Source organism: Pithys albifrons, chromosome 3 (genome assembly GCF_047495875.1).
Source record: "Pithys albifrons albifrons isolate INPA30051 chromosome 3, PitAlb_v1, whole genome shotgun sequence".
Taxonomy (NCBI): domain Eukaryota; kingdom Metazoa; phylum Chordata; class Aves; order Passeriformes; family Thamnophilidae; genus Pithys; species Pithys albifrons.
Genome location: NC_092460.1, coordinates 17,997,102 through 18,018,962, shown reverse-complemented (window position 1 = coordinate 18,018,962; position 21,861 = coordinate 17,997,102). Strand labels below are relative to the sequence as shown.

The window sequence follows — 21,861 nt, the reverse complement described above, 5'->3', positions numbered from 1 at the left end:
AGCATGTTGTGTCAGGTCATTCCAAGTGGCACTCTGCAGACTCTAAACAGTAGAAGAGAATGAGAGATGGTGCGTGATAAATCAAATTCCAACTTTATGTTTGGTTTTAGCAGAAGAAGCACTTGCTGTGTCATGTGCCCATTACCCCTATTCTGTATAGAATCTTCATACATGCTCCTCCACCTGGGCCATGGCTGTGCTGTCAGTGTATCTATGAGCTCTTCACTGTGGGCAAATATTCACACTGGTAGTGCCATTTTCAAAAGTTTTCACAATTTTTATTTAAATTCAGGAAAATAATGTAGAGCTAAAATGGTACCTCAATCATTCCAAGAAAAAATGAAGACAAAGTATCACTAGGGCAACAAGTAATAAGGTTTGCCTCATCAAGTACTTTAAGTGAAGAGTTCAAAATTAATCTCAACCTTAAATAGCTTTTAAAATTAGTTTTAAAACAATACCGTATTCTAAATAAACAGGCAAGAATCAAGGTCAATTAAGAGGCTATTATGGATCCTTAAAGATAGGGTTACATTTATCAGATGTGTTGCTCATGGTGCCTAGATTACTAGCTATCTTCAGAATTATATTGGCTTTAAGCAGTCATGGACAAATATACATTGGCTTAGCTGTTCCGACATAGCTTTAGTCCTAAGGAAAAGATGAATTAGCTAAGTAGTCTTAAGATAAATGTCATATAGGGGCTAACCAAGCTCCTTCCTCTCACTCTTAAACACAGCTTACTCATGACATGTGTGTGTACGTATTATAAAGCAATCCTTACAGATATTTCAGGTGAGAGCTTCAGACAACATCCACCTACATTCCTCCTTGGGCTATGCAGAATCTGAGGATCTAATATTGCTACAATTATGAACTCAAGTCTAATATTCTAATCTTCGCAGAGGGAAGTAGAACTATTTAGGAGTGGGTGTGGTCCCAGGCAAGGACCCATAGTTGTGACCATGTCATGAGTGGGTGTCAGACTGGTCCATGCTTATGGGAAATCTGTGGTGCCCTTTCCTGGTCTGCTCTTTCACCATCAGTAAAATCTCCTGAGTCCCAGTTACCTGCAGTTCATGAGTATGGCACAATGGTAACACCAACACCATAAAAACATGGCAGGCAGAAAACAGGATTTAAAATTATTAGCTCATAAGATCCACAGAGGATGGTGCTGTACCATCCAGCACTGTATGCACAGCCCCAAACCACATCTTGGACTGTCTCCAGGGGTGTTGCAGTGTAAGCAGTTTGCTTTAGGGGTGTCTGTTCAAAGAGCAGAGACTACCTTGGTGTGATCCCTCCCTCGCCTTTGTACCTGGGGCTGGGCTGCTCTTCCGTCCCTTTGCTGCTGCACTTGGGAATCTGAAGCATGGGCACAAGGCAAAGACCTGTGAGTGACAACAACACTGCTAAATGGCTGTGACATGAGGGATACAGGTGGGCTGTGGAGAAGAGCCCTGTGCTGTCCTTTCCCCACTATCTCCTGTGCTGACCCCTCTGCAGCTGTGGCCTTCCATGCCCCATCTATTCCGCAGCTCTCTGAGGACGAACCGGGACATTGCGCTTGTGTGTAGTCAGTGTGACACCGCTCCCTGCCTGGTCATCTCTGGAAAATAGTCTCTGTGTGCCTTTCTGTGTGTGTACTGGGGAGAGTTATGTTCAGGGCACTCAGAAGAAACATGTAAGAGCCCTCCAGAGTTTATGGGAGGTGCCTTTGGCCTCAATGAAAGAAGGAACTGGTAGCATTAGGAGAGGGTAAGTACTCTGTTGTTAAGGAGTGGTGGTGGGATTGTTTATTTTTCCTCCCATAAACGTTTTTTTTAAGGTCCTAATGGAAACAAAGCAAAGTATTATTCCTCTAAAAGCACTATTCTTTAAGTAAACCAGACTCACTACTTGAAACATTCCAATGACATATGGTGGCAGCAGGGGCATGGCTGAGATGCGGACGGGCGAGGTATCACCAAGATAAAGACCCACACACATAGGCAAAGGTACAAGGTGTGAGGAGAGGGACCTGTGCCCCAGACACAGGCAGGACAGAAGAGAAAACAACAAACACTTTTAAGGGCATAAATTTATCCCTCTGATAATTACCTTCAGCAACCTTGCTATGCCAGAGAAAAAAACTAAAAAATGTCAGAGCCCTTTCATGGTCTCTGTAACTCCAGAGGTCTAGCCAGCTTTCCCATGTTCTGCTGCCTGCAGTGGTGTCATGGCCTCCTTGAACACCTCCTTCAGACACCTGCACTACCATCAGCACCTGCACTCAGCTCACTGAGCTCAGTGTGCCAGGGCACAAGCTGCTGCCCATGGTACCAGTCTCTCAGATCCCCTGCTCTTATCAGAGGGTATTTTTTGATCAGCTTCCATAAGGCTGAGTTCATGGCAGTTGAGTCCCATGCTCCAATAAATGTGCAACTAGTTGGCATCCTGATTAAATAGCTTTTAGTTACTTCTCTTTTTTGTAGAGTATTTTCTTATCTCTTTATTTTCCTCCATGTTTCTGCATGTTGTACCTGGGCTTAGATTTCTGCAGTGGCAGTGAGCTTTATTAGTCTTCAGCAGAAGGAAATGAAAAGAACCCACTTGTGTTTTGCACAGGAAAGATGAAAAATAAGCCCACAGCTGTCTTTCTCCAGCTGATAATGCAGACAAATGGGGGCTATTTGCTATGCAGTTCATTACTAATAACAGCAAATTGGTATAGTTATCATCAATTTAAATATAAAGTGGTATAATTTTTTTCTACAGGCTTTGCGGGTTTGTAGATTGGTGTATTCACCAGAATTTGTAACACTTCATTACTCTGTAAACTCTTCTCTCTAGCCTGCTGCCTCTTATTTGCATCTCACTGCATCTAAAATATGTCTTCATCTGGTAAAGATGAATGCTAATCTAAACTCTATTTCTTCCTCTCTAGTGGTTTATTGCTGCTCCTAAATATCCTGGCTTCTTTCAACATCATGAATTTGGGATTTGAGAGATGGGAAGGGAACAGGGCGGGGGTACATCCATACAAGGACAGACATCCATACTCTTTGTCTTCTAGTCTCAACTTGTCCAAGTCTCTTCAGCAGTTAGGCAAGCTAGAAATATAAAATCGTTATTTAAAAAGAGAGTTTCCTATGCTATTTCTTGCCTCTAGTGGCTAAGGATTAAAAAAATAACAATTATTGAAATATTTGGCATAAAATTATCATCTTTGGCAATTCTTTTGTAATTTAGGCATCTTTTAGATGACAGGGTGGTCCGTAGAAAAAGCAACAACATGTTTTAGGAAAGAAAACAGCCTTGTGAAAGTACCTCCATCATTTCAAGGCAGTTCCACCTAAATCCCTTGGAGCTTAAAATTAAAGGTCACCCCTGGAGTAGATGTCCTGGTAGGCAGAGTGCAGGTTACATGTTCATAGTGACACAACATATTTGCTCTGTCAAATGGCCATTATGGTATGGCCCTCAGCTGAAAAAGCCTATATGCAGATACACTGTGGGTAGTAACACCAAAACAGCCATAGATGGGCCATACCTTCATAATGGTTCAGTGTGATACATGTCATAATTCCTACATTATACATTCAAATTCCATAATAAACTCAAAAGACATATAGGAAAACACCTTTTCTTGAAAGTTCTGCTTTCCAACAAGTTCTTCATGACAAAACCCCATTCCAGTTGGCCCCGACTGCACAACTGCCCTTCACCAAGATGGAAAGATATAGATCATACAGCACCACATGTTACAATGAACACAGGCGTGCAAGGGTTTGATGTGACCACTCCTTTGTTAAAATGCATTACTCTGCAGAAAAACAGCAGAAACACATCAAAAAGACCAGAAATCATTTATTTCTGTCCTACAGAGAATTGCAGAGCAGTAACAGACCTGACCTAAATGTCTAAATCTGCAGTGCTGTTTTTCAGGGTTCTGCTGTTTGGGCATTCAACAATATCATCACACTTCCATGACATTACTCGGAGCATTTATTTTTTTCCCCAGAAAACACTTTGACGTTGGTAGTAAAGTGCACCAGATCAACTGTCTGGTTACCTTAAGAGCTCCATCACTAACAAACCTGGAAAACAAAAGCTAAGGCAGCATGAATGCCTGTACCATTGTTAATACTTCTACCTCCTGCCCCCTCTAGCTTCACCCAGCTGTTTTAAATAGTGAGGAGAAATTAAAATTCTTAAAGCCTTGCAGGATGTTTGGATTTCTGCCCTTTATTTCCACTTCTATGCGCCATAGCTTGAAAATTTGCCCGATTTCTAAATTCCCTGTTCAATTTTCTTGTTAAAAGCAACAACTAGGAATCCCGGCACGGAAAATGATCTGGTGTTGGCTTCGTCCATTGCCAAGCTGCTGCTCACAGCCCTGCCCGTATGGGTCACCCTGGGCTTGGCGTTTTCCTGTGCCCGATGACATTATGCAATTACACGATGATAAACATCATTCGGGAATACAAATGCAAGAGGTAAACAGCTCGGGGCTCTTTATTAGTTTATTCCAGGCGATCTTTCTTGTTTTACTGTGCAGCTCCTCCCCTTTTTACAGTTTTCTGCTATTCTTTACTAATTCTAGTGATTTGAGAAATGACCTTTAACCTACGCAGTTTGCAGACTCCTAAAGGGGATAATTGAAATGCCACAGTAAACCAAGGGCAATAAAATATTATTTACTATGCATAAAACTAAGGTTGGTCTTCTTAAAGGAACGAACAGCCCCTTCTTCCTCCCCCTTCACCGGACCTGGTGCTACACCTAATTTATAAATTCCTCACCAGGCGTCCTGAGGAATGAACAGCAGCCCGGGCAGCGAGGATGCCTAATGGAAGGGCTCTTTGGGATATTAGGGAGTATAAAGAGACCTGCCGGGAAAGATGTTGGGGCCTCAGGCCTCGCTGGGGCGGTCAGGTGCTGGCGGGAGCCGCAGTGTCCCGGGCTGATCCCCTGCCCGCCGTGGGGCAAGGGGGCTCCGGGATGCTCCGCCGCCCCCTCCGCCCTCTCCTGCTCCCTGCAGGCGCCCCGCGCTGCCGCTGCGCGGCTCCCAGCGCCAGGCCCCTCTCGGCGGCCCCTCCCGGGCGGCTCCTCCCGGAGAGGCGGCGGGCGCCGCCGCGCTCGGCGGGGAGCGGCGCCCCGGGCAGCGCAACGGAGGGGGAGGCCCGGGGGGCTCAGAGCAGGGGGACAGCGTGGTGACCGGGGCCTAGCGGGGGCAGCTGGCCCCGTTCTGCGGCCGCTGGTGCCGGCGGAGGCTGCGCTTACCTGGCGGGCAGCGCCCCGTCGGGGCGGACGAGCTCTTGTCCCGCGAGCAGGTGGTCTGGTGCTCGTGCCGGCCGGGATGTGTCTGTCCCCTCGTCGGGCTCCTGAAGGGGTCTTATTTGCACAGGAATGGTTTTGAAGGAGTGAATGCATTTATTGATAGCGGAGCTGCTCTCGCAGCCTGGTTGGATTTCCCAGGGCTGCTTTGATAATGTGCTCCCTCCCCCGCATCACCCCGTGGACCCCCAGTTGCAGGCGGATACAGGGGAAATATTGCGGAGTTACTGCATGGCAGGGGGAAGGCTCCCATTTCCTGTGCTTGGGTGCACATGAGACGGGAGAGGTGCAATAAAAACCCTTTGGCTGAAGGCTGCAGAGCGGGGAAAGAGCTCAGAAGGTACAAAGGGGCCGCGAAGACCCCCTCGCCTGTAGCTCTCATTGGATCTTACTTCATTTAACTCAAACAGTTTTTGTCAACAACTTGCCAAATTTACAGCGACAGAAAAGGTGCCGCAGAAAGAGGAACACGAGCTGTCGAGCTCTCACCGTTCCCCCGCGTTTGGCAGGCGGCACACGCGGCCACCTCCCGCGCCTCGGAGCGTGCGATCAACAGGACTCGTCAAAGAGCCGCCCAGCAGGAATGCCGGGGCAGCCCCTCGGCGCGGCCATGTGCGCCGCACGTTGCACGCACATGTGTGCGGGGGGGACCCGCGCAGGGCTGGCTCGGCCGATCTCCGCGTGTGCCTAGGTTCCCTACTCCTCAGCCTAGAATAACCAGCCGGCGGGGCCGGGCTACCCCCGCACACGTCCCCCGACGGGCGGGACGCAGTGGGCACCGCTTTGCAGCAGCTTTCGAGTTCAAGGGGGTCTCGGGCCGAGATTTAACTAACGAGAATGGCGCGGTGACGCGGGGCTCAGCCGGGCAGACCGGACGGGACGGGGGCGCACATCACTGACGCTGGGCACTCGCCGCCCGCCCCGGCAGTGCGCGGGGTCCCACTCGCTTCAGTACAGCTTTAAAATCCAGCCCTGTCTGCAATAGGCCGGGCTTGGGCGCATGCGCTACCCAGAAAGTTTTCCAGCTGCTGTTGGCTCTCTAACTTTTTTTTTTTTACTTTTTTTTTTTACTTTCGCAGTTTTAAGCAGCGGGGTGAAGAGGAGCGAGGGAGAGAGGCGGGGGGGAGCGGGGCCGGCTGCAAGCGGGAGGGGGCAGAGCCCCGCGGAGGAAGGGTCGGCTGCCGCGACGCCGCCTGCCCCGGCTCGCTCTCCCGGCTTGCTCTCCAAGCTCTTCTCCCGCGCATCGCGCTCCCCAGCGCTGGGCGCCTCTGGCACCGATGGATTGGGGGAGCCGCAACTCCTGAAGCCCGGACTGCTCCCCTCCCCCTGCCCCTGCTCGCCTTGCAGGATCAGTCGCCCCGTAAGACAGACACACGCGTGCACAGCCCCCCGCCCCCTTCCCGCTTGTGCAGAAACTTCTTTTTCTGTTGGGCTTTTTCTTCTCAGAGTAAAATGGAGGGAGCCGGCCCCGGGATGGCTCTGCAGCTGCAGACCCCCGGCTCCGCACCGCCCAGCCTTTAAGCAAGTGAAGGGGGGTGCACAGGGGGGAGTCCTGCACCCGCTCGGCTCCACTAGTCCCCCTCGCCCGGGCCGGTCCGCGCTGAGCTGCGGAGGGGGCGGTCGGCGGCCCGAGCGCCGGCGGAGCCGGGTGGTAGCGCGGGGAGCCCCGCGGCGGCACCACCTGGGCTGGTGGGACGGATCGTCGCCCGCGGCGCTTTCGCTGCCGCTTGTGAAGATTTTTATTTGCTTCCGCACAATCACGCCCACGGGCGCTGTGTGCGTGTGTTGGGTTGGCTTTTTTGGGGGCTTTTTTTTTTGGCTTTTTTTTTTACCTCCTTCTGGTTGTGGAAAGCCCTAATTACTGCGATTGCTGATGGACCTTGGAAAGAAGGCTGCACTGGTGCCCCGCTCCGCAGTCGGACACGCTCAGCTTGCGCCGGACAGGGCGGCCGCTCGCTCGCCGCCCCCCGCCAGCTCCGCGGGCCCCTGCGCTTCCCCGGCCGCGGCTCGGGACGATACCGCTCGGCTCCTGCGAGCCAGGATTTTACTTTCGCCTCGCCGTTTCTCCTCCTGCTCCGCTTGGATTACTTGGCTGCTCCCGCTCGGTGATCCCGCGCGATGGAGGTGAGTCCGCGCGGGGCGCTGGGGCTCCGCGCCGCAGGGACCGCGGGCGCGCAGGGTGGGCTGCGCCTCGGCGGGGCGCGGAGCCCCGGCGCTGGGCGGCCTCTCCTCCCCTGCCCGGCTACCGCCGGGCGCTCCCACCGCTCCGCTCTCACCCACCACGGAGAGCGCTGCTCCCCACTTGGGAAAAGCTCCTGTATTTTCTGCTTTTTCTTTCTCTTTTTAAATTTCCCCCCGAAGAGAGGCTGCCCGCCGCAGGGACACTTGCAGGGCTTGCTCTGCCCGCTGCGTCCCGGCGCATCTTTCTGGCAGCGGCTCCGAACGCGAGTTAAAGACATCTTTCCAAACTTCCCAAACTTTCCCGATGCGAATCGCTATGGAGGGGCCCAACGTCGGCGCTAATGGTGGCCTGCACCTTTAAGGAGAGTTGGCTGGGGGCCAGCGGAGGACCCGGAGTCAGGCTCCCCCCCCCCCCCCCCCCCCCGCCCCCTTCGATTTTATTCTCAGTTTCTGGAGATTATCACTCTGCATCTGCAGCGGGTCCCGCCTGGGTCAGCGCGGAGGAGCGCGACTCCTCAGGGTCCCCTTGGCTCTTCGAGGACTCCATGTTGGAAAGGCTGTTGGCTTTTTGTTGTTTGTTTGTTTTTAATTGTCAATTGTATGGTAAATGGGCTGCTCTCGGAGGGTCACGGGGAGTTCAGCGGGGCCGAGGAGCGAGGCTGTCCCCGGGCGCCGAGGGAAGGACACGGTGTGTCTTCAGCCCCGGGAAAACACCCCCTCTGCGCCTCCGGTGGGGAGAGCTGGGCCGGGACCCGACCAATGTCTTTTCCCTTGTAAATGTGAGACCTGGTCTCGCCCTTCCAAATGGCTGTGAAGCCGCAGCGGGGAACAGGGGGCGGCCGAAGGGTCCCCGCGGAGCCGCTGCGCCTCCCGCGGTTTATAGCCCCCCGGAGCCGGGCTCTGGATGCCGCCTGCCCGCTGGTAGTGCTCCTAGAAAACCAGATGCCTTTGCAGGCTTTCCAGACACCCCGTGTAAAACAGGATCAGAGGCGATCCTGCGGTGCAGGATCTTTAAAAGCCTCTCTTTTCATCTCGGCAAGGAGCGCGGGCTCCGCATGGGGTGCGTTAAATACCAAAAACCCAGTCTCCGCGGCCCTACAAAGTTGAACGCGGTGCCTCATGCTCCCGATTTCCAGCGCTCCATGCTGCTGGGCAGTCTGCCTTTTTTTTTTTTTTTCTGTTGGCAATTTTTTTGGTGTTGTTTCTGGTGGCAGCTTGTCAGCTGCTGCACGCAGAAGGTCCGGGCTGAAGGGGCTGGGCCCCCGCTCGCGGCCCCGAGCGCAGGTGCCTCCTCTGCTTCGCTACTCAGCGCCGCGGCCAGAGGACGAGGAGGGCGATTACAGCAATGATGAGGCGCGGGAGGTGCCGTCGGAAGGGCAGAAGTCGCCCGGCCCCGTCGCCTCGCGGGGCTACGGCGAGCGAGGTCGCCCCCTGTTGGAAGCGGTTCGCCACAGCTCCCCGGGGGCCGCCCTGACGGGGCTCGGGGGCTCCGGCGCAGCGACGACCAAGTCCAGAGGAGCACCCGGGCCCTTTGAACGGGGCAGTGCCCTTTGGCCCCGTCGTCCGGTCTTGCAGCTCCCGGCGTTGTCCCGGTCACCAGTTCCCTCCGCGCCCGGGGCTGGCTGCTGGGCCGGGCGGCTGCACAGCTATGTGGGGTCCTGCGTGGGCACCGGCGTCTCCAGCCTCGTCAAGGCTCGGGCAGTTCCATGGCGCTAATTTGTTACGATCATTATTCCAAGAAGAAAAAGAAGTTAAAAAGGCCAGCAACAGGTTGCGCGCTGTTGGGTGTCGCTGCTTGCCCCGCGCACACCTCGCTTCACCTCGTCCCTTGCTCAGTACGCCCTCGGCTTTCGCACCTTTCCCGGGACTGAGCCCCTCTAAGGCAGGCGGGCTCTTTCTGCTGGAGGAGACCGGCCCCTATTTACGTACCCCCATTTACCCACCCAAGGCTGAGCTGGGGGGCTCACCTCCCCCGGGCAGGAGACGTTTAACCCGCACAGCGCGGGGAGCTTTCGCCCCTGGTTTGCGGCCCCGACGCGGTGTTGGAGAGCGGCACATGTGAGTCCCCGCGCTGTGGCAGCTTCCCCGCGTGTGCTCAGGCAGGTTCCGTGTCAGGCCCCGCCGCCAGCACTCCGCTTCTCCCGGCCTTTCGCAAACAGAAATAAATTAGAATAACACCTTCAATTCAGCGTTAAGGGCCTTTGGAGAATGAATAGGGAATAGGGAGCCCCCAAGTGTCGAAATGTCCTTTTTTTCTTTTTTTCCTTTTTTTTTTTTTCGCTTTCCAAGGGGAGGGGAAATGAACCCCGGGAATGGCTCTGGGTAGCGAGTGAGAGAGTCCCGTGTGAGGACCAGACGGTGATCGCGGGACCTGTCGGGGGAAGCGTCTGACTTCCAAGAGGGCAGCCCGGTTGCTGCAGGGACCAGGGCGAGACGCGGAGCTGCCCCTTGTCGCTCCTGGTACCTCCCTGGGCCGGTACCTGCCCTGGCAGGGCCCTGGATCTGCCGTCGGGGCAAGTCTCCGCGGCGCCAGCGCGGAGCTCAGGGCTGCCTCGGCGACCGCAGAGAGCGGGAGCCCGGAGGCTGCGGCGAGATGGTTTAGGGGACGGCGGGGAGCGCCCGTCACGGTCGGCGGGGAAGGGCGAGGACCAGCCGCATCGTCCCCGGCTGGGAGCCGTCGGGACCCTCGCGGAACCGGCCTCTCCCTCCCTCTTGGGCTCGCTTTGCAAACCTGAAGCCGCCTTTAGCCAGCCGTGAGCCTTTCGTGTCCGCGACGCTGGCCCCGGCGCGGGGAGCGATGGGGTAATGCCCGGCCCGGGGGCCCGCGCGTCGCCTGTAGCTCCGGGGAAGCGGGGATGGGGTCCCCCGTGTCCGGAGCGGCTGTCCCGTCCCGTCCGGCCCCGTCCCGCCGCGGGCGGGGTTCGGGGAGCGGCTCGGCCGGGGCAGGGGCCGGGCAGACGCCCCGGGAAGGCGGTGTCCGCGAGGGGTGGGGGCGCAGGGGTGGGTTTTGCCCGGTGGAGCGGGAGCCGCGACGTGCCTTAGTCTGGCACCAGAACATCGGCGGGGAGAAGGGCCGGCGAGGCAGAGTCAAGTTAAAAGGGGCCCGGAGACTTCCGTTGTTTAAACTTGAATGCTCTAAAATGGTCTGAGGAGCAATAAACAATCTGATCCTTTTTCTCCCCCCTCTAGAAATCCAGTGCAGTATTAATCCACGGAGGTGCAGTGGGGACAGTTGGCAGTACAATGGCTTCTCAGTACCTCGTAGTGGCTCTGGCCGTGTTCTCGTCTTTTACCCAGGTTGTAATAGAAGCCAGCTCTTGGTGGTAAGCATCTCGTATCGACTTGATTTTAAAAGGGGGTGTGAAGATTTGCTTGCTTAAATGTCTGTGTGGTTCTTATGTACTTTGTTTCCGAGGGAGTACCACAGGAGCGAGGCAGCTGGGCAGTAGTGTGCTCAGTGTAGTACATTGTGTAGTAAAATGAACGGGTCTGTTGAATAAGGGTAAATGTGCACCATCTCGTCTTGTAAAATACAGTTTTTAGAATGCTGTGTGGTAGATTCTCTATGGATTTTATCATCTTTAAATTACTAGAATTGCCTCTCTCTTAAAAGAGCCATTTCAACTCCCTTAGGTTAGAAATTTTGAATGTGAAAGAGTGAATGCTGATTTACAAGTAAAAACTTTTGTTAAAGTTTCGGTTTGAAGTTTCGTGTAACTCAAATGTTTGCAAATGTATTTCGTTATGAAGTACATTTAAATTTCAGTTTTGGCAAATTATCTGTGTAGTGTACAATGTTGGGAGTTCTGTTTCGAGTGATCCTTTTTGGATTAATGGCCACTTTTTAATTGAAATCTATCATGTGAAGAGCACTTTAGGAATGAAGAAAACAAAGTTGATTTTGTTTACAGTGCATATACTTGCCTGTACGTTTTTGTGTTGTCATTTGGAAGAAGCTAGAAGTAGTTTGCAGTAAGTTTCTAACTTCTGGGTTGCTGAAGGTTTCCCTATTTGTTTATAGTAGAACAGATTGAAAAGTCCAGACTCAAAACTACAATATGTGTTAAAACAAACTGGGGGGTTGGGAGCTATTTTAATTTTTGCATTATTTATTTTTCTGGCCTTGCAATTGTTCGGAGCTTCTGTTATTTTTACGATGTCAATTTAAGCTGGTAAAGGACTGCCTAGATGCAAGTCTTCCAAGTCTGTGTCTTACTTCAGTTTCTAATGTATGGTGATAACCACATGGATGGGAATTAGTAACTTCTGTCCTGTCCTTAAACAAAAGTTTTATATTTAAGTGTTCATTTGTTTTTTTCTCATCTGTTGTATACTCATACCGTTTTGGTTGGGATTTATAGTTTTTTTTTTTAATTATTTTATTTTATTTTATAGTCTTCTGTTTATTAATCCAAATCTTTCTTCATGCAGGTCTTTAGGGATGAACCCCATGAACCCCATGAACCCTGTTCAGATGTCAGAAGTCTATATAATAGGAGCCCAGCCACTATGTAGCCAGCTAGCAGGGCTTTCCCAAGGACAGAAGAAACTCTGCCAATTGTATCAGGACCATATGCAGTTCATTGGAGAGGGTGCAAAGACGGGCATTAAGGAGTGCCAGTATCAGTTCAGACATAGAAGATGGAATTGCAGCACTGTGGACAACAACTCTGTTTTTGGCAGAGTCATGCAGATAGGTAGGAAGCAACATCTTTATGATTGAACTCTTGTCTAAGAATATGTATGGCACACACTGTTCTGCACTTGAAGCTCTTGCCAGGTTCTTACTGAGTACTGTATACAATCAAGTGTTTTTAAAAGTTGGCAAAGGAGTTGGATTATTTTTAGCTGGAGGTGATTTCCCACCACTGTCCAGCCATGTGTCTTGGAAAACAAAGTAGTAATATATATTTGCATATGGGAATAGAGGAGAAAGGAAAATGAAGCCCTGAAATCTCTTTTTTAGAAAACTGGAGACAAAAAGAAGGCAACCTAAGAGAATTAAAACCAGCAGCGTCTTGTAAAATTAAAGATGTCCATGTCTTGTTCCAAAGTTAGTGGCTGCATAATAAATTGCTCTTGGTCCAGAGGTTAACTGAAAATTGCTGCACTTTCGATTAGTGTTTATAGGCAATTCCTCCTTGCTTATTTCCAGATACTTTTTTTTTCTCTTTTTAAGGAAAACAGATCTATTTTTAAGGTGCTCTAGCTGGGTGATTTTTATGAAATCAGTTTTATCAGGGCAAAATATGTGATTGTCCTTACAACTCACCTTTAATGTAATTACATCGCTGCTTAAGAGAAACTGATTCCTGTTTAACATCTTATCAGAATTTGGTGGACACCCAACCCTTCCCCTATCAGATCCTCTTTGAAATGGGCTTCTCTAGTGCTCACATGCTGCCTGCCTTTCCTGGCATTTAAGGATCTCATCCTATTTTAAAGTCCTAGGCAAAATTTTAACCAGTGCTGTTGAGCTGGGTCCATGGTGAAACCTTCCTCTGGCTTTCCCAAGTCAGATTGTAATCAGCTGAAAAATACCTATATTTTCTGGGTGGTACCTATGATCTTTTAAATAGTGATCAGCACACTGACAAACTCGGCAGTGCTTTTTAGTTGGAGTTGTAAAGTAAAGCTTTTATGTCAGTGTTTTTCTGTCCTGCTTTTTTAAAAACAAGTTTTAAAATTGGTCTCAATCTTGGTTTTATCTGTAAATGGGCCGACTTAAGTTAAAGTTGAAGGAATACATCAATTCACATTTGCTCTCAATTTTTATTAAAAGAAGTTTTTATTTGGAGATTGTCAGACAAATAGAAAAAAATCTATTGCATGGAAGTACCGAATTGGAACAGATGATTTTAGATAAACAACCTTCTCTAGGCTTTTTACAAGCATAGTATTAACCCCCCTTAGAGTTTGTTTTTTCACCTTACCCAAGCAAAAGTCTAAAAACACATGTAACATGAGATAAAGCTTTTTCTGTACACTTCTCTGTTCTAGCAATCTAACAAATGCCAGAAGAATAATCCATTTAAAATTTAGGCCTTCATCCTTCAGCCCTTATTTATTATTCAAGCAAGTGAAAATTAGCTCAGGGGGACTATTGGTGTGAAGAAGTGTACAGGATTGGGCTCGTGATTTGTGGTGTCTGTCTCTAGAATAGGTGTTTCTGCCCTCTCCAAGTATGACAGATCTATTTAAAGGTGGTTTCTTTCAAGTTAAATAACTTTGCCGCACCCTTTTGATGAATATGACTGTATTAGCTGATGTCTACACAGCAATTCATCATGTAGTTAAGCCACTTACTCTAATTGCAGATGGAAGCAAGGTTAATAGCCATATTCAAGAGTTAGAGTGTGTAGAGTGTGTTCACTGCGAGCAAGGAAGTGGGTAACAGTTGTATTTTTTCACGTTGACCTTAAGTAATGACCAGTTGGTGTTCCTCTGAGTAGAAGGAAAAGTGGGCACTTTCAGAGCCTGATTCAATTTACTTCAGCATGCCATATCCTGGTGTGCCAGGGACTGGCAGGTACTTCTTCCTCTCACTGGTGTGGAAGGTGACTCTCAGGGTCTGAATGCCCATCGTTTGTGAGGGTTTTGCCATCTGCTGTTGGCTGTGTCCCAGAGAGGGCTGGGGCACAGCACTGCTCCACAGTGCAGCCATGGCCCGGTGTGTCAATGGACAGTCTTTCTTCCAGGATTTACCCTGCACAGTTAGCTAAAGCTGTACAAACAAACCTAGCATTGGGTTTGGAAACTTGCTCTGTGGCTTATTGAACTGTAAAATTTTAGGGCTTGTGTTCTGCACTGCTGTCCTTAGGTGCTGGTTCTTGTATCAGGCCATGGTCCTCCCTGTCTTGCCCACCTTAACCCATGTCCTGCCCATCAGCCCTGGGCAGGCTAGGCTTGGGTTTTGCACATGGAAAACAAAATAACTGGATCCTCCCCCAACAGCTCCATGTGCTTAGTGTCCAGTTTATTCTGCCTTTAGCCTGACGTTGAATACTTTTAAAGTGCAGACAAAGAACATTTTGTATCTTATGTTCAGGTATATAAAAAAAATTGTTCTGTTCTTGCAGACTTATTCAGATCAAGTGTAAAGCTCAGCGCCTTGCTGTGTGGGTGGCTTCCTACAGTGTGTGTATATTGAACAGTTCCATTTTTATGTATTATATATATGGGAGAGAGGGGACTCAAACGTGTTTGGAATGTGTGTTTCCTTGCCATGGCTACAATAGAGAGAAATTTCTGGACTGTAGGAAAAGACAGATATGTTTGACAGTGAAGGAAAGCACAGTTGTGCCTGAAGACTGAAAAAAAAAATCAGAGTAACTCATCCATGTGAAACCATCACTCTTAACATGTTCCTGGGGTCAATCACTTGAGGTAGTGTTGGCTTGAAATCTATTTCAGCAGCTGATTCTATTTTATAATTTGCCTTAATGTTCAAGGAGGGAAACTGGGAGGCAAGTCTCCTTCCTGTACCCCAGCCTTTCATTCTCCTTCCCACTAAGAGTAAGTTCTTTAAAATTTGTTCCAGAATAATAATGAAAATTAGTCAAAAATAGTCAGCTTTATGAGTTTAAATCCTGCAAATAAGCGGCATAGTTAACCATGTGAAAGCATGAGCTAAAGAAACACAAAAAAGAACAAGAATGGAACGGAAGAGGCGAGTCCTGTGGTCCAAAGCAGACCACATTTCTTTCCTCTCAATCTAGTGGAAATTTTGCTTAGGAATTAATCCAAAAATATGTGTTACAGAGCAAAGGGGAACATTATAATCTGTATGAGGTTCCCCTGCTATAGTTTGCAGTAAATGCAAGGCCTAAGTCACTGCATAAAGCCAATTTTTTTTTTAACTATAAAAGCCACTCCTGTAACTCTTTATACCCATAATTCATGTCAGTACTTCCATGTGCAGGTGTCTGAGAATAGAACACTGTTAGTAAGGTAAAAAAGTGATGCTCATCTTCCTTAAATCTAATCTTTCCCAATTGAAGATTTTTGATTTCTCCCACTTAAAATCAGCATCTATTACAAAAATTAATCTAGTGGATGATAGCTGTTAGATTAACAAACCTGTTCTGATCATGGTGTCATCTTGATGTTAAATATGGAGCAGACTGCATATTATTTATGTTTCAGAAGTGCTTGAACACTCCTGGTAGATTTGACCTGTCATGGTACGTCTTGTACAAAGTGTTTTTGCCTCAAAATGTTGCTGCCTGAATATACATGACTTGCCCAAAATGTAGCCCCTTAAAGCCCTAGTTTTGTGAAGGCCCATGTTGTTCTCTAAGGAAAATCATGTAGAATCAAAATTAAAGCTAGCTTGATCTATTGATTGGACCACACATTAGGAATAAAACTTAATTTATAAACAGAAAAAAATTATTTAGTCTGTTCTCAATCATTCTGGGAATCTTTCTTGGAAAACACCAATTGGGATGCTTTCTCTTACAAAGGAAAACAAACATCAAGTGTACTCTCTGGTGTAAGTTCTGTGTTTGTTTGTTTGAAAGCTTTGTCAGAACTTGAGGCAGCCTTGGAAAAGTGAAAGTGCGACTCTAAATAAGGTGGGACTAGGGACTGTCAATAGGATGCTACGTGACCATGTCTTACATTGTCGGTATTTTAACTTTTTCTTCCAAAAGTTTGAAACTTGAGGTTTTCCATTCCCATTTAAGGGCACCAGATGCCAGAGAAAACCTTCAAGGCTGCCTCGTGCCAAGGACTTTTTCTTCCCTATAATTTGTAGAGATGATTGTCCATGGGCTCACTTGCCATATTCACATGAGTTCAAGTGGTGGATACTAAACAGCACAGGTTGTCATTGGTTTTAAATAGTCTCCTACAGAAGTGTCTGGATAATGTGTAGGGTGGAAAGTTGTATGTTGCTCTGCTGCACGTTTCTTTTGATACCAGAAGGCTTTGTAAAACGCTTGAACTTTAAATAAATTGGAACAAATGGGTAAAATGCATCTATCATGTTTGAGAAGTAGTAATTTAAGAACCAGACTTTTAAAAGTTGTATTTAACATCTCTTTCTTCTGAAAGACAGGGAGCCTGCTTCCCTTCCTGCTCCTCACACACAGGCATGGCTGCTTTGGCCCTGCTGGCATTGTGCTCCAACCCTGACCCACCTCCTCTCTGCTTTCTCATCTGGGCTTTCACCAACATGAAAAAGAAGTAATTTCTGCTCTTCACAAACACTGTGTGTGCTCTAATGGGTCAGTTTTGCTTGGTTCTTTCAGAGTGGAGACATTTTGGGGGACATGGCTCAGGGTTATTTTACCTCTTAGCAGGCAAATCAATTCTTGGTGGCTCCTGGAAAGCCTTTGTCCTCCCAGCTCCTCAGCTGGCTGGGAGTGGTGCGTGTGAGCTCTCCCCTAACACCACTTGTCTTTCTGCGCAGGCAGCCGGGAGACGGCGTTCACCTATGCGGTGAGCGCAGCCGGGGTGGTCAATGCCATGAGCCGAGCCTGCCGGGAGGGCGAGCTCTCCTCCTGTGGCTGCAGCCGAGCTGCGCGGCCCAAGGACTTGCCCCGGGACTGGCTTTGGGGCGGCTGCGGGGATAACATCGAGTACGGATACCGCTTTGCCAAGGAGTTCGTGGACGCCCGAGAGCGCGAGAGAGTTTACCAGCGAGGCTCCTACGAGAGCGCCCGGATCATGATGAACCTGCACAACAATGAGGCCGGGAGAAGAGTAAGTGTCTGCAGGATGGTTGTGTGCCCCCACTCGCCTCCATGTCCTCCTTTTTGGGAAAGATGTGCTGCAGTGGGGCACAGAGCTCTGCTGGGTGATGACTGGCCACCATGGCTTGACTTTGTTTTCATGCACACAACAAGAAAACAGCAAATGCAGGGTCTGGGTGGGTGGGGAGTAAGTGAATTTGGGTTGCTTCTGGTTGTCTGACAGTCCTATTGCCTTCGTCATGGGGGAGGCTGGAACCAAAGCTTGTTGCGTTTCCCTCTGTATTGTTTCATGAAAAGTGCCCTTCTCACTGTGGATTCGCTGTAGAACAGATTTTATTAGTTGGTATTTCCAACCAGGACAGAGTGTGTTGGAAGGAAGAGGGATGTGCTGGGCTTCCCAGGCTGGAATTGTGCCACAGGATTGTTCTGACCCTTTTTTCTTTCCCTGCTTTAAAAGGATGTGGAAGGCTTCTCCATGCTATGAGAAAGCATGGTCTTCTGTGGTTGAACATGTCTTTATGGTTTCTTTAATCTCAAAAATGCCTTAAATGAATGAGTGTAAACTTTTTTTTTTAATAGTCTGAATATGAAGAGCCAAAATCATTATTTTCCTAGAGCTTGAAGTGCCAGCAATAGTCAGCTGGAGACTTTACACTCGTGTTCTGAGGTGAAGAAGGATGAAAGATAATTGAAAATTAATAGTATTTAAATGTAATAGGAGGGTGGAAGCAATGGACAAGCCAATTACCATTAGTAAGAAGAAAAATCACACTTTCACAGTTGCTTACAGAGGCTTGATCAGCTTTTTCCTTCTTTAGCCTCATCTCTGCAGTGCCATTTGGCAGCATTGAGACTCTCTCTAACTGCTGGGTGGGAGTTGTCTACAGTATCATCTAATGTGTCAGGCCCCAGGATTTTTGGGGCAGTGTCAACATTGACTCTTATTTCTATTTGTACAGGGCAAATGACTAAGGTTTCCCTGCCAAAGCTTTGTAAAGAGGATATTGCTATGTAGTTCTGTCTTCCACCCATAGGTGTTCGGGGGTTTCTTCTTGGATGAAGTTTCTCTTCCAGAGCAGTATTTCGGATAGGAGAAGGTTGCCGAGCCAAGAATAGACAATCAGTTGCAACTGAGCCAGGAGCAAGAGGAATCTTAACTCTTTTCCTAATTGCAGCCTCAAGCAGAGATCAATAGGGACAGTAACTCACATAGAAAATAAAGGGATGTTTTACATTTCTCAATGAAACAGCAAAATCCTTTGCTGGCGTGAGAGCAAATTCCTAAAATTTGAGCACAGCCTGACTGATGTTGCTGTCTGGGCTGTGTGTGTGCTGTTGTGTCTGTCTCAGTGGTGGGGAGGGGCTGGTGAGAGTGCTCCCCTCCTCCTCCCAGCTGTTCAGGGTGCTGGGGATGCACTTGCTCTTCCTTCCCAGTGTATTGGAGGAGGCGAGGAGAATATTAAGGTGAATACTGTGGAGGGGCCAGTGGGAATACAACAGAGGGCAGGAAATGAGTGAAATAAATGCTTTCACAGCCATGCTAGTCTTTCATCATCGTTTTTGCTTCTCTCCCTGACTCCTCTAGACGGTGTACAACCTGGCTGACGTGGCCTGTAAGTGCCATGGCGTCTCTGGTTCCTGTAGCCTGAAGACCTGTTGGCTGCAGCTCGCTGATTTCCGCAAGGTAGGCGATGCCCTGAAGGAGAAATATGACAGCGCTGCTGCCATGAAACTCAACAGCCGGGGCAAGCTGGTGCAAGTGAACAGCCGCTTCAATGCGCCCACCATCCACGACCTTGTGTACATTGACCCCAGCCCTGACTACTGCGTGCGCAACGAGAGCACCGGCTCCCTGGGCACCCAGGGCCGCCTGTGCAATAAGACCTCGGAGGGCATGGACGGCTGCGAACTCATGTGCTGCGGCCGGGGGTATGACCAGTTCAAGACAGTGCAGCGAGAGCGTTGCCACTGCAAATTCCACTGGTGCTGCTACGTGAAATGCAAGTTGTGCACAGAGATCGTGGACCAGTTTGTGTGCAAATAGGGGGCGGACGGAGGTGGGAGGAACTGCAACTTCCTGCCAGCAAGGGGTGCAGGCCCCTCTCCCTTTCCACAGGACTATCTTCAGTTTTATTTATAGAGTCCAAGGAGTTGTCGTCTTCTTTTAAGAAAAAACAAAAAGAAAAAAAAAAGGGCGGGGGAAGGAAAGGAAAAAAAAGAAAAATATAAAGGTTGCAAAGAGAAGTGCCTGGAAACCCTCTCTACGTCCATTCCAGAACTGTGTTAGGCTTATATTTTTGGCAATAATGGGTGAGAATCTGAGAATATTTATTTTACAAAGTTAAAAAAAAAGACTTTTCTTACAAACAATAGAGTAGTTTGAGGGGAAAATCCGACATATCCTAATTTAGTCCCATGGAACGTAATACATGTGCAGTAGGCAGAGCAACCATGTAATGTGCTTGGGATGCTAGACTGATCATTAGGGATGTGAAGCACACAGACCTCTCCATGACTTTTAGTTCCAGACACTCGAAGTTGCTAGAATAGGGTATATAAAGCTGTTCAGTGCATGTAGGGCTCTGTAAATAAGGGGTATGTTCATCATGAAGTGTGGTGTGGGTTGCATATCTGACTGTGCCCACAGTGTCACCGGAGGGCAAAGAGCAAAGGATCAGAAAGGCTTCAACTGCGCTATCCCTGAGTCATCAGGGCTGGTTCCAGAACCTGCCAGGAATGGCGAAAAAAAAAAAAGAAAAAAGTCTGCCTTAGAGAGTAATAAAGATATTCTTCAAGGCAGAGTTTGGCCTCATTAGCTAACTGTGACATTGGAGTGTCTCCTCTGCCTGAGCAGCACCTCCCCACTGCTGAGTGGAGCAGCCGGGGCGGGCTGCCTGGAGCTCTGAAGCTGGGCGAGGGGAGCTGCGGTGCTTACAAGCAGCTTTGATTTCACAGCCCGGAAGGCCCATAGAAAATAGAGTTCCCCAAATTTGAAAATGCCTTAAAATGGTGTAATAGCTGGCTGTCTTTCAAAACCCAGATTGACAAATAACTCCCCTAATTTTATGTGAGACAATAAATCACTAGATTATCGCTCTTGGAATGATTGATTTTTATTTTTTTCACAGATTTTGGGAACGCTTTCACTCAAGGAGACAATAGTTTCATATTTTAATAACATTAACTGACTATTATAGTTCAATGAAACGTTGCAGCAATACCAAATTTATCATCCTATGTCTTTAATACACATGCTTTAGATAATATATTGCAGATATACACTACAACTGTTCAGACTATACTTGAGCGGTTACATATATATGGGAGAACTGTGGTCTGCTGGTGTCTGATACTTCAAAGCTTTTTGTACATACGTATTTTAATGGTTTGGAAAATAATAAAACATTTAAATTAAAGGGGCAGTTCATCCCTCATTTTCAGATCTCTTCAGGTTTTTATATGGCTTCCAAGCTTTTGGTAGTTTTGTTTTTGTTGTTTTGGGGTTGGGTTTTTTTGTTTGTTTTGGTTTTTTAAAAAGTTTTTATCATTCAAAAGTTTTAAGGATAATCAGAAAGAAGTAAGCCTCTTCCCAACTTTAGGACTTTATTGGGTGGTTAGTAGAGGCAGCACCCTGCACTTGAGTCAGTACTGGTCTGAAGATCACTTGTATTCCACTCCCACCTTAAGGGCATTATTGATGAAAGGAGACACCTTCCAACTCCAGAATGTGCTGCATTTGGCCCTTGCTTTTTAGTTTTTAAATGAAAAATTATTTGACAAAAAATATGCGTTCCACCCCCATTCTGTGTAGTTACACAGGATTTCATCTTTAGTTCAGATGCCTCTTTTCAACTCAGTCCCATCCAACAAGTTAAAGAGAATAGTTTTGCAGATGCCAAGTGAGGAAAATCTTTCACTTTAGCCTAGTTGTACTAAAGCCTTGACTTTTCACAAGCCTTTAAGCTGTATCATTAAATTCATCTTGATCATTTATCAGCTTCTTAATGGCGCTTTATTGCTCTTAATTTATTGTACAAGGACATATTTACCCCTCATCTTCAGATGTTTGCAAAGAGTATCTTTAAAGTAAGAGAAATAAATAAAGCACTAATTCATTGAATATGTCACTTTGTTTTTTATTGTACAAAACCCATGATCTTGTTTCTCATTTGCTGAATCACCTCATGTTCCTTTTTAGTGACTTTTGTCTGATCTCATGATCCTATCTATGAAAACACTATTTAATGTAAAATATTTTACTTGTCATTCAGATATGTAAATCTTCTATGTCCTTTCCTCTGTTCTGTACATTTAATGTACATATTTCTGTCTTGCGTGATTTGTATATTTCACTGGTTTAAAACAACAAAAAAAAGGATTATGCCATAATTGAAGATAGACTATAAAAATAAAACTTTGGTTGTATATTGGGAAGTGGTTTTAATTATCTTTCAGAGGAGGCTTTATTAAAACAATGATTGATTTTTAAATTTGCTACATGGTAAAACAGGGAAGTGTTTGTTCACCAAATGTACAAAGTACATCTTGAAGTTTTATTTATATATTAAGAAGACTTACAAATGGATATACTTCTTAAGTTGAAGGGGGAAAAGACGCAACACTCCTAAAGCTGAATCACAAACCCCTGTGACTCTGAATT

The 21,861-nt window shown here is 47.8% G+C and overlaps 1 protein-coding gene across 3 annotated transcripts; it reads left to right on the top strand.

Annotated features, from left to right (window-relative positions):
- Positions 1-6,005: 6,005 nt before the first annotated feature.
- On the top strand, positions 6,006-21,626 carry WNT5A (Wnt family member 5A). 3 transcript variants are annotated; one of them, XM_071550770.1, is made up of 5 exons: positions 6,006-6,682; positions 10,693-10,826; positions 11,935-12,200; positions 16,919-17,211; positions 18,787-21,626. In XM_071550770.1, the coding sequence occupies exons 1-5, from the start codon at positions 6,323-6,325 to the stop codon at positions 19,243-19,245; spliced, it is 1,512 nt and encodes a 503-aa protein (XP_071406871.1). In that variant the 5' UTR covers positions 6,006-6,322; the 3' UTR covers positions 19,246-21,626. The 3 variants fall into 3 exon arrangements, with proteins under 3 accessions (XP_071406871.1, XP_071406872.1, XP_071406873.1); XM_071550771.1 differs by having other exon boundaries at positions 6,592-7,446; XM_071550772.1 differs by lacking the exon at positions 6,006-6,682 and adding an exon at positions 10,007-10,305.
- Positions 21,627-21,861: the final 235 nt, after the last annotated feature.